Genomic DNA, 11103 nt, shown 5'->3' with positions numbered 1-11103 from the left:
ACGCGTGCCTGGTTTGAAGGGCGCCTAAGCAGCTTTATCCAGGGGACACACCGTCTGAGGAAGTGGCGGTTCATTTCGTTCCCCAAGAACAAGAATGACGTGCGGAGCTTCTCTTCGTCTGGCACGGTAGATTCGGGCCAAGGCACAACTTTCAGCTCGTCTGCGAACGGGGCTACCCAGACGTCGCAACCCGCCACACAGCGACGTCGTATGTAGTGGGAGCAGAGAGGGGGGCAATTTATCCAGAAAAGAAACAGATGCCCCTTTTGTGAAGATATATCCGATAATTTCCACGTGGTTTGGGCTTTGCAAAAGAACCCCCTCCTCCCTTCCCCCACCAGGCAGCCCTGGGAGACAGCCTTTCTCAACTGCTATGGACTGTACAGGACTCTATTTCAAAGAGCTCGAGAAGCCGCCAAGTCGCGTGGTATCCAGGACTAAGGATAGTAGGAGCAGCTGCCCCGCGCTGGTTACAAAAACAATCACAAAAGCGCTGAAAGGAAATCAAGCTGCTATTCCTGAACCAAAATGAATTTATTAGTCGCATGCGTACATCCCGTGAGTGGAGGTTGGAGGCAGCGACAGTGACTCGTACAAGCTTCACTGTGGGGCGACAATACCCCGGATGGGCTTATCGAAGGAACCGCGCCTGGTGATGGCGTCCAGTGCGAGCTCCAGTGGCTTGAACTTGAGGCGGTTAAAGTCGATCACGCCCAAGCCAGCGTCGACCAGCGCATCGAAGACATTACCCTTGGAGATGTTATTGAGGAAACTGGTCGCGCGCCGAGACAGGTCCCTGAGTGACTTGTGGTAGCCTGCTGAGATCGCCTGCAGTAATGTCCGACTGTCCTGCTCAGTGCGGATCTCTCCTGTGGAAATCTTGTGCAGGTAGGTGCGAAACCGAAGTTCAGCATCGTCCGTCCTGCGTGGAGATATGAAAAAGCTGTATGGACCGACACGCGCACGGTGGGGTGCGGCGAACTTTGGTTTAATTTATTTAAACGAATCTCTAGCTAACGCTGATTGATTGCTCGAACTGAACAGAAAATACCACCACCGTACAGATAACAGAATACAAGCGCAGAGATGATCACCTTTGCGAAAGGTGATCACCTGTACGACTCTTTCTTTTTCGAAAAGGAAGAAGGTGCAGAAGCCACTCCGCTGGTTGTCTACTACGTGCGAAGCATCGTATATGACCACTCACTTGTAACAAAAGAACAGATATCGTGCCATTGCTTGTCATCGGTCGCCTTCGTTGTCGCCTTTGTCACGCACCGTGGACGCCCGGCGGCTGCACGGCGCTGTTTCATCTCAAGAAACTTCTCTGCAGCTCCCTCGGCCTCAGCTGACACAACAGATGGCTCAAGATCACGCTTTGTAAGCCGTTGACGCCAGAGCCGTTGCTGCCAGCGCCCCATTCGGAAATCGGCCTTCGGTGTTGGCCTCGTAGTCTAGGCGGGGATGTGAGGGAGTGGGCACTGCCGCTTCTCTGTCCGCACGCGGCGTTGGTTCAGCTCCATGCGTCGCATGCGATCTGCTGCGAGCGGACAGAGGTGCGTAGCGCCATCGGTGCACTGCCAACGAAGGCGGGAGGTTGCTCGAACTCTCGTGGCCGGATTGTAAATGAATCACATTTTCTCGTAAATACATCGCTACGAATTACACGATATTGCTACAGAGAAACAGGGGCGATAGACTTGGCAGAAAGATTCAGTACCCTTGCGGGTGCAAGGCCGGCAATGCCTGTGCGCGCGCACCCAGCGCCATCTGCCGCGTCGCCTGCAGCGCTCCCATTCCCTAACGCAACTGATGAAAGGGCTGCGCTATTCTGCCTCAGTAGCCTAACGGTGGAATCATTGGTTTCGGAGCAAACGCCCCGGGTTCGTGCCCCCCAACACGAATTTTTTTCTTAAGACCCGTAATTTTTTGTACTCTAACACGGTATCTTAGCTCGATTCTGCGCATTCCTTTTTCAAATAGAAGTTATTTTGTGTAGTAAGGTCGATTTAGAGGTGGGGCCAGGAATATAAACAAACGTTTGGCATCGCACCGGTAATGCCAGGCTTGAACCCATCTTAGAAAGAACCATGGCGAAGGGATGGTACGATATAGTGGGGGATAAATCTGGGTGGCGCAGGGTAGGGGCCTTTTCGAGTCTGTGTCAGAGGCCTTCGTCTTCAACGGGCACCAACAGGCTAAGGATGCTTCTGACAATGCCTTAGGCATTCGCGTTTACAGGTCACCTGCGAGCTGCCCTCGCCTCGCTCGATAACTTTCGGTCAGAGGCATGCAGTCGCGGTGTCCAAAGAAGTAGTGCACTGCGTACTAGGCGCCCCTCTTTACGGGCCCTATAATGAGCGTATCGGGGGAGTCCAGTGTGTCGCAGCTGCGAAAAACAAAGGGCCGGCTTGTAACACTCGTGCGCAACTTACCACGGAGCAAGGATATGCATAGGAGGGGAATCCGTTCCGGGGCTGCGCTGCAGTGAAATGCCAATCTCTGGGGCCGTGCAGTTTCTCCTCGCGCGCGACGGATGCCGTTAGCTTAACCTAGGCCAAGCGCCTGTGACGTTACCTGGCCGCCCTAGGAAGCGACGTTTCCCCTCCTTTCTTGCTCTTTCTCCGCAGTGAGTTGAGCTCACGTGCTGGAGGCAGTACCTGGTTTGCACGAGCGTGATGAGGCTGTCGATCCTGTCGAGGTGGAGCTGGATTTTTTTCATGTCGACGTCATCCTTTGGCTTCCGCAGCTCTAGCAGCAGGACGTCACGAACGCTGGTTAAGTTGCGCACGAGCTGGCGGCCCATGTTGATATCCAGCTCGATTGTGCGGATCTGGGGCTGCTCTCGACGCAGTAGCTGCGCATGTGGGAGAGCCAATCGACTCGTCTCACGCCCGGATATTTTAGCAAAGCGGGTTCGCGTGATATCACGATATCCCATTTCCAGAAGACCGAAACGAACAATTAAGGTTACAAATTAACGAAAACAAGTTTTGAACGGGAAACATGAAATGAATAGGAAGTTAATGTGCACGTGAGTACAACCCGCGGTCACGGGATACCAAATTCATCTCGACAAAGCGTATCGGCCAACCCAGCAATTGCGGCGGTAAATGTGGATTCTTGGGGCGATTAGTTCTCAAGTTAAGTCACTTTCAGATCTGGTTTATATGTGGACAGCGATGACAGGTTCACTAGGGTAGTTCTGGTTTATATGTGGACAGCGATGACAGGTTCACTAGGGTAGTTCTGCTTTATATGTGGACAGTGGTGACGACGACTCCATTGTGAGTTTTAACAGCATAGCTGTTTGAGCTTTATTTTGTCCGTGCGAATCGTTAACAGGAAATTGCGCTCGGCGAATTGCAGAGGAGAAATTATCGAGGCTAAGAAGTGTGAGGGTGGGATGAAGAAGTGGCGAGGATGCAGGAAGCCCACGAGCAGGTGTTAGGAGTCCGCGCCTCAAGAAAAAAAGAAAAAAAAAAACGCTTTCGCTGGTTTCACGTTATGAAACCGGCGTCTATCCGATTGCGCTATAATCGCTTTTTTTTTTCTTTATTGCCTGCTTAGACTCAAAACAGGTGCTCAACAAAACACTAAATAACGCATCAGTGATTTTGCCACCGACGCGTTTACATTGCGCTATTATTGCATTCGAAGCGCACCGCCTTTCCTACGGGCTCGTATAGCACGGGTGTCGGCTTCGGACTTTGTAAATTTGTATTTTGGACTCTAGGAGGGTGGATTGTGGACTTTGATTTAACTCAGTTTGCACGACGAAAGCTTCGCTTTTTAACACTCTTTCTCTTAAGGAAGGGGCGCACCCAAGAAAAGCCAACTTAAAGCCAGTGAAGAGCACCAGCTCTGCTGTTTCCTCAGTCTTCGCGGCGTCTCAGTTGTGGAGGTGGCCGATGTTTTTTTTCGGCACCCTGGAGGACATTTGGGTTGCCGACTGAAACAGAGCTTGCATTCGCTGCGCGGTGCAGGGTGCAGAACGTCAAAAAAGCAATATGATACGTTACGTCGTAACATCAAAGAATTTTGAAGGCATTTTCAAAAACGTCACTATTTACCAATAAAGGGACAGAATTAGTGTGGGAGAGTGGGGGTTACATGGGAAAAGCAATTTGACCACATACAAATAAAAATTTCGCGTGCCGGACTTTTTTTTTTCTCAATAAACGTTTTGCCTCCTCCTCGTCCTCTGCCGGACTCATTTAGTGAGTACTGGCTCCAGTTCCGGATGGCCAGTCTGCTTCAACAGTTCTTCAAGAGACCATTAAAGGGACACTGAAGTGATATGTAAACATTGCGGGATTACTTGCGCAAATTGTAGTCCGGAGTCCCCAGACCATGTTTCGACCACCCTGGGCGCGTTTACGCGATTTTATTTAGTAGAAAAATTAATTCGAAAATGCTGTCCTCCTCTCTTTACGCTCGCCCATTTTCTGAGGCGTTTTCGTGTGACGTCGAGAGGAGCCGAGCTCGCAATTGGCTGCGCTACTGCACGGCTCCCCGGCCTTCAGACAGAGTCAGTCGGCCCAGCGTTTCGTCCGCCGGCCGCCGACGGGTCGTCGCAATTCGTTCGCTCAGTTGAAACGAAGCCAGGACACGTTTGTGAATGGTAGAATCTGCCTTTCTTTACTTGGTTAGTTTTTACACTGTATCTAGCTCCAAGTCAAGGTCGCTTCACACAAGCGCTGCGACGCTTCGCTGACTGGTACGCCAGTAGGAAAATATAAGGCCTCTTGAAGGCGGGAGAAGAGTCAGCGAAGTCAATATAGGTACTAAGGAAATAAAATCAACTGATATTTTTACCGTACAGCGTAAAACTAGGGTGCGGGAAGCACTTTGTTGCGCTGGGCGAACAAGCACAGCGGTCAGCAGCACGACTACGCATCTGCGAACGCTTTTCCGTCTACGAAATGCAATTGCTAGACATGAGCTATTGTGGAAATTCGGGCGACGCTTACTGCACGAGCGCAATACAACAAATAGTCACCTAAGCTGCTTGAAATGCCAAAACAAAATAAAAGTGTAAACTGGTTGTACAATATATACCCTATATTACCAAGGCCAGCGGAGCCCGCTCCGTGGCCGAGTGGTTTGAGGCGTTAGGTATGCCACCGCAAGTATTTTGCAAGTGAGGAGTTCGAATCCCCGCGGGTACGTGCTTTTTTTTTTCTGTAAGTTAACTTTTTCGTTTTCCGCCGATGTTTTCTATATTGAGTTCACCTTTTTTTGGGCCGCAACGTTCATGGCTCCACGAACTAGTTCACAAAACGCGCGCAGGCTGGCACTGGCGCGCTAGCGAGTTGTCGTTGGCGTGCTGTTGCCGTAAGCACCGACTGCTTGCAGGCAGTGGGCACAGGCCAGAATGAACAGACCCTTGGCCTGGTGCGAACACGCTTTTTACGATACAGGCATGAGGGAGGCAAGCTCCAAATATGGGGGAAAGGCGCATGACATTTAGGCGTCTGCGGGTGCGCGGAGGGCGTTCATGCACTGCGTAGGTTTCGGCTAGTGAATGCTACGATTCGAAGCCGTCCTAGGAGGCTTATCTTTATGCATTTTTACAGCTGACAACATGGCAGAAGCGCGGTACGATGATTACTGAGTTATTGAGGATGACCATCCAACAACGCCAACGGTTGTGTTTTACAGAACCGAAACCGAAACCGAAACTTGTTTGGTTGCTCACCTTGGACATCGTCCAATCACGGTGCCCGCTCCTCCTAACGTCACAGCTTTAGTTGGTGCGGCCGCCGCAAACCGCGCATGGTAGTTTTTCTTCTTTCGCGCTTTGTAAAATTATTATCGATTTGTCAATCGTAAAAACGATGAAAAGTGTGCTAATAAGAGCCAGTCTACGCAGTGCAAGCAAAAACGGGAGCTTGACAAATTCACTTCAGTGTCCCTTTAAAGGAGCCACGAAGACGATATACAAGTTGGCTTTATTAGAAAGACTGCTTAGCCCCGATAACAATGATACCAATATCATCGCAATCTTCGAAAAAAATAACGGAGATATTAAAGAAAACGTGTGAAGCAGTCGTGACCCCCTAGCCAATTTCCCGCAACTTTTCTATGACGTCATGGAACCTTGTTTCTGCGATTGGCGGCTGCCTAACTGACCTGTCGCGACGAAAGATGACTGGACGTCTGTAATGGGGCCTCTAGTTCCACTTGACCGCATCACTTGAATGCTAACGTGCAGTTAACGCACTGAAAATTATATTTTATTGTTGGCCCGTATGACGTCATTCTTGCTTATAACACGTCACTGTGGCGCAAAACTTGAAAGTTTTTAAATACTTCTTGCTTTTTCTTTTGTTAAAAAAACATCTTTTGTGGCCCTAATGGAGCTGAGTGAGATACTGAATCCTAGTTCTTTCAAATTAAACGAAGTTGTATTTTCTCTTCATGGCTCCTTTAAGCAAACCCCTAGATGCCGTCCACTGTATACGGTTCAGTCAACACGTGTTGTACCTCATTATCAGCGGCTCTCACCGCGCCGTCTCGAAGCGATGGCGGCACAGGTGCACTTCTAGCCCACATGCCGTAGTGTAAGATAACTGCCGATATGTGTAGCTTTTTGGCCAGTCCCCAGCGAGCACGCCCAGCTGACGTGAGGGTGGGCTTGGCGCCGCTCCTTGGCCCCTGCAGGGGGCGACACCTGCCCGGGGCCATCGCTTCCCCCAATCCGAGAATACGCTGTAAGACGGCGCAAAGCCCTCCGCCACATCAGCAGGTGCGCGTGCCTTCGGATGGAAATCGTTGAGGTACCGGGCGCAGAGAAACCCAGTGCACATCACATGAACCAAGCCAACGGTCGTGGTCGCCGCAGGCACGCGACCACTCCAGACGGAAGTGATAGTTCGCACGGCACGCCGTTCTTTCTTATGCGGATGACCTCGATACAAAACGACACCGCGCCCCGCCCGACCTGACCCCGGGTTTTGAGGAGTGCACGCGAATGCAGGCCATAGGCCGTCCCATGCGCACCACATTGAGAAGACGCCTGTTTAACGTTCACGGCCTTGCTCGCCACAGCGCTGCGCTTCACTCAATTCCTGTTTAAGTTTTTCCTCCCGTGCCCGAGCGCTTGATTGAGCGTTATATCATTCACCAGCCTATCTATGCCCACTGCAGGGCAAAGGTCTCTCCCATTAATCTCCAATAACCCCGGTCCTGTGCTAACTGCGACCCATTTATCCCCGCAAACTTCTTGATCTCATGTGCCGATCTAACTTTCTGCCACCCCCTGCTACGCTTACCTTCTCTAGGGATCCACTCTGTTACCCTTAATGCCAAGGAAAATTTGACATCCACTTCAATGCAGCCATACAGCTACAAAGGAAAGTTGTACAGCTTTCTCATAAACTTTGCAGTTGAAGAAAAATTTGTCCTGGTCCAGGATAACGTTACGTATGGATGCTCCCGTTCGCCCCCGCCTATGATCTGTCACTTCGGGGCTGAGGAAGCACCGGGGACGTGCTGCTGACTACGCCTTGCTTCGTCGTATATACAGGCCGTGCTGATTTATTCAACCGCGTCCCTGCTATCACTGTATCCTCCTGTCTCCCAGCCGTTCGGCAAAGATGACCAAGGACAACACAAGGCTCTTAGTACACCACCAAGCTTGCGAGGCCGTACAAAATTTAGCGTTGCCCGTGCGGAAACGCTGCAAACGCCGCACTATATACCTCTCTGTATACTATCCGGATGGAAGTTCTGTAAAGACAGAGAGCCTAGGACGTAGGCTGCAGCTGCTGTGTGGCGAGGACCTTCAGCTTCCGGATCGCTGTTATGGAAAGCACTGCTCATTTCCCGCAGCACAGAAAAGAGCGCACAAAATTTGTGGTGTAGTCCGAGGAACATGCAGATAGTTAGACAAGGAATGCTTCGATACGTCACAAAGCGCACCGTCGCCACCTGTCGGCATATGTCTGCAGGCTCGCTCACAAGTGCACTAACACCCCCCTCATGAGTGAGTGGTGAGTGAGCTTCGCCATCGTTTTGGACTGGCCAGTGTGAGTGCGAGTGAGTGCAATTTGCAAGCCCCACGCGCGTTGAGCCCCGCTCCTGTTCCCAACGGGTCCGGATTTCCTCCTCCTCAACTTCCACCTCCTCAACTTCATGGGCGTGACAGGACTTGTGCATCGCTTGTAGCCGTCGAGCCTTGGACGAGACGAACGTCCCTCACTCACCTCCTTCTTCCCTGTCTTTCTCTCTTCTTATCCTGAAACCCCCTTCGTTTCCCTGGACTGGGTTGTATGAGGGTGAACTCCCCGTTGAGTTCCACAACATCAACAGTTCTTTTAATTTCCCTGCTTTCTTAATAAATCACCACCACCGCGACTGGTGAGCGCGTTGTGATTTAGTGCGTGAGGAAAAATATATTTTTCTGTGTGAGTGTGAGTGAGTGGCGCCCAGTTTTGCCGAGGTATGCCTGTCGGAAGCTCAGTGAAAGGCGGAATGAGGAGTGCCAGGCCACTCCGCAAGAGTGCGAGCGTGCTTAGAATAGACCTGTTCCTCACATTCACGTTGAATGTCCTGTGCATGCATGCGTGTGTGTGACGACACTCATCACGTGCCATCGTTTTCCGTGCTCTTCATCATTCCTTCGACAATCCTCCCTCGCTTTTCAGTTCCGCACAAATGTTTACCGAGTGTTGACCTTGGCCAGCACCCTCAACTTTTGGGGTGGCACTCATTCTAACACAAATGCAGTCCGCCGCGGCGGCTCAGTGTTAGCTAAAGGCGTCTCGTGATGCTGAGTCCGAGGGCATTGCGGGCTCAATCCCGGCCGCCTTTCTGAGGCGAAAAGCGGAAACGCCGCCCGCGTGTCGAGATTTCGGCGCACATTAAAGATTCCCGGGCGGGCAGAAGTAATCCGGAGCCCTCCACTAGGCCAACCTTGTAGCCACGGTGTAGCTTCGGCGTGTTACGCCCCACATTACAATAAATGCATTCGGTGAAATTACGGGCACTTACCTCCACACGGCGATTAACCACGACCCTCCGTATTGGGAATCCGGGAGGCATTTCGTTGGAATCTGCGCGAAATTTTAACAAGACCATTGTCTATTTGCCGCAGCATCAGAGCATTGCCTTAATGCTGGGAGTAAGTTTTCCGTCTTTGAGTAAAGTCAAAATATCGTTGATAGTCGCGAGTTTGCGCCACATGGCTTAAAATTACGGATGCGGGCTTTAAAGGGACCCTGCAACACTCTCTTCAACTTTTTTCTAAATCCTTAATGCTTTCAGAACGTAGTCAACAAACATAAGCAGTACTTAGTAATTTTGGCGGTCTCTAAGTACCTCCTGAGCCAAAAATTATTGCTCTATGCCCATCAGACAAAGGATCTTGGCATTACTCGAGCGCTCAAATTACGTTCTTACAGCGCTGTAGCGACTATTGTCCGGCTTTTTTTAGTTGCAGAAATAAACGCATTCGATAGCCACTTTAAAAAGAAAGCCCCAAAAGCAAAGCAGAAACGCAAGACGTATCTGCTGCGACGTGCAAATCACGCAGTGCCGCTCCGTGGTGGAAATAACTATACCTTTCACAGTGCTTCCAGACGCGAAGGAAAGACTACAAGCGCTTATCGGAAGTACTGCAGAGTCCCTTTAATTCCGTTGCAAATTTCTCTTCGCACTATTGTCCACAGATTAGCATAGACATCAGTCGGGATTTAAGGTGATGCGTGCGTATTCATGCGTGTTAATATCTGCCATCTCGTCTTCAACAAAAGCTTGGCGTAAAGACAGCTCTATCACCCCGTAACCGTACTTAAAACACTTATATCCCATGCATAGCACTGCTGCAAGTGTAAACGGCCCTCTCGCAGTGTGCTAACTCGCATGCAGATAGCTGTGTGTTTGCAGCCCGCCGGTGTTTTAAACGAAGGCCATTAAGCTTTCCTGCGCCTTCAATTCCGTCAGCACTCTTGAGGCGTAAGTGTTTTATAAACTCGCGTCGCTCAAAGCAGAGCCTGTCGTGGCGTCAGTAGACTGCATAAATGCACTAGGGCAGATGACGTAACCTTCCTGCTGATGCCACTTGACACCTTTAAGGGCTCCCAGTGCTTGGTTTCTCGTCTCCAAGGGATCGCACAGGTCGTGGGTTCGTTCGTTAGTACGTACCACGTACGACAAAACCCGGCTCAGCGCGACATCATTCATTCCGCCGGGAAACCTTCTGGCTACAACAAAATAGCAAAACCTCGTAGATCTAAATAATCATAAACTGCGCTTGCTTTTAGCAAGAACGTCGTGTTCTGCTGCAAAGCTTGGGGCATAGGGAATCGGAGGGCTTGCCCTTCGTCCAAAGTGCTTCCGTATAGCCAGACGCCTGGTAATATATCCTCAGCCATTCTGTAAGGCACATCCTTCTTTAACTAAGCAATCGCTTGGAAGGAAGTTAGTGAGGAACCATGGTCACCAAGATTCCAACCGCAAAATGCACTGTAATTGAGAGACTTTGCCAAGCACTGTCGCCGTCTTTCTTACCTGGTTTTGACCCGAACAGTCTTCTAGCAGCGACTCTCAGCAGAGGGAGAAAGGATGCTTCGATCGAAGCGCAGAGTAAAGCCACTACCAGTGCCCGGCGAACCAAACAGCGCATACTTCCGGCGAAATGTGCGATAATTGCTGAGCCGTTTCGAAGACAAGCTTTCCGTCGCTAGGGCTTTTCTACAACACACTGCGTCGCATTCTCTGCTTGTTGCCCTCCTCCATCTTTTAGCCGCGGATGTGGGAATGGTAGCCAAGGGAGTAAGAAGAAAAGCTCCGAGACGTGCTGCCGGAGGTCTTTATTTTCATTGCGGGCAGTTTATTTAGCCCCACTTGTTGAATACAGCCTGAAATCGACGGTTGTCACTGGCACAACAACGAAACGAGACGCACTCTTGATGAGAACGCCCCCTAAACGTGTCAGACGTAGCCTAAAGGCTGTGCTGCCGTCTGCTGTGCGGCCGACCGCGATAACGCTTGACTTATGGAATTATGCGCGGCTGAGAGACGCGATTTATCGGGTCTTTTCTTCTTTCCCCTGCGGTATTCTTGACCTTGGGCCAAGCCTTCGCGAATTGTAAGCCT

At 50.7% G+C, this 11103-nt stretch overlaps 1 protein-coding gene across 1 annotated transcript; it reads right to left on the bottom strand.

Annotated features, from left to right (window-relative positions):
* Positions 1-548: 548 nt before the first annotated feature.
* Positions 549-9055, bottom strand: LOC144158019 (uncharacterized). Its single transcript, XM_077688707.1, has 3 exons — positions 8998-9055; positions 2661-2857; positions 549-922 (listed from the first exon to the last, which is right to left on the bottom strand). Exons 1-3 carry the CDS (start codon positions 9046-9048, stop codon positions 601-603), a joined length of 570 nt encoding a protein of 189 aa, XP_077544833.1. The 5' UTR covers positions 9049-9055; the 3' UTR covers positions 549-600.
* Positions 9056-11103: the final 2048 nt, after the last annotated feature.

This window comes from Haemaphysalis longicornis, unplaced genomic scaffold (genome assembly GCF_048455015.1).
Source record: "Haemaphysalis longicornis isolate Haplotype H1 unplaced genomic scaffold, Haemaphysalis longicornis Haplotype H1 scaffold_10, whole genome shotgun sequence".
Lineage (NCBI taxonomy): Eukaryota > Metazoa > Arthropoda > Arachnida > Ixodida > Ixodidae > Haemaphysalis > Haemaphysalis longicornis.
This window is presented reverse-complemented; position numbering and strand designations above follow the sequence as displayed.

Bases quoted from the DNA above. Each gene is read 5' to 3' on its own strand.
- LOC144158019 (XM_077688707.1), bottom strand. From the start codon at position 9,048: ATGCCTCCCGGATTCCCAATACGGAGGGTCGTGGTTAATCGCCGTGTG. The intron at 2,858-8,997 runs GTAAGTGCCCGT...CCACATGCGCAG, and splicing joins TGGTTAATCGCCGTGTGGAG to CTACTGCGTCGAGAGCAGCC. The intron at 923-2,660 runs GTACTGCCTCCA...ATCTCCACGCAG, and splicing joins ATCACGCTCGTGCAAACCAG to GACGGACGATGCTGAACTTC.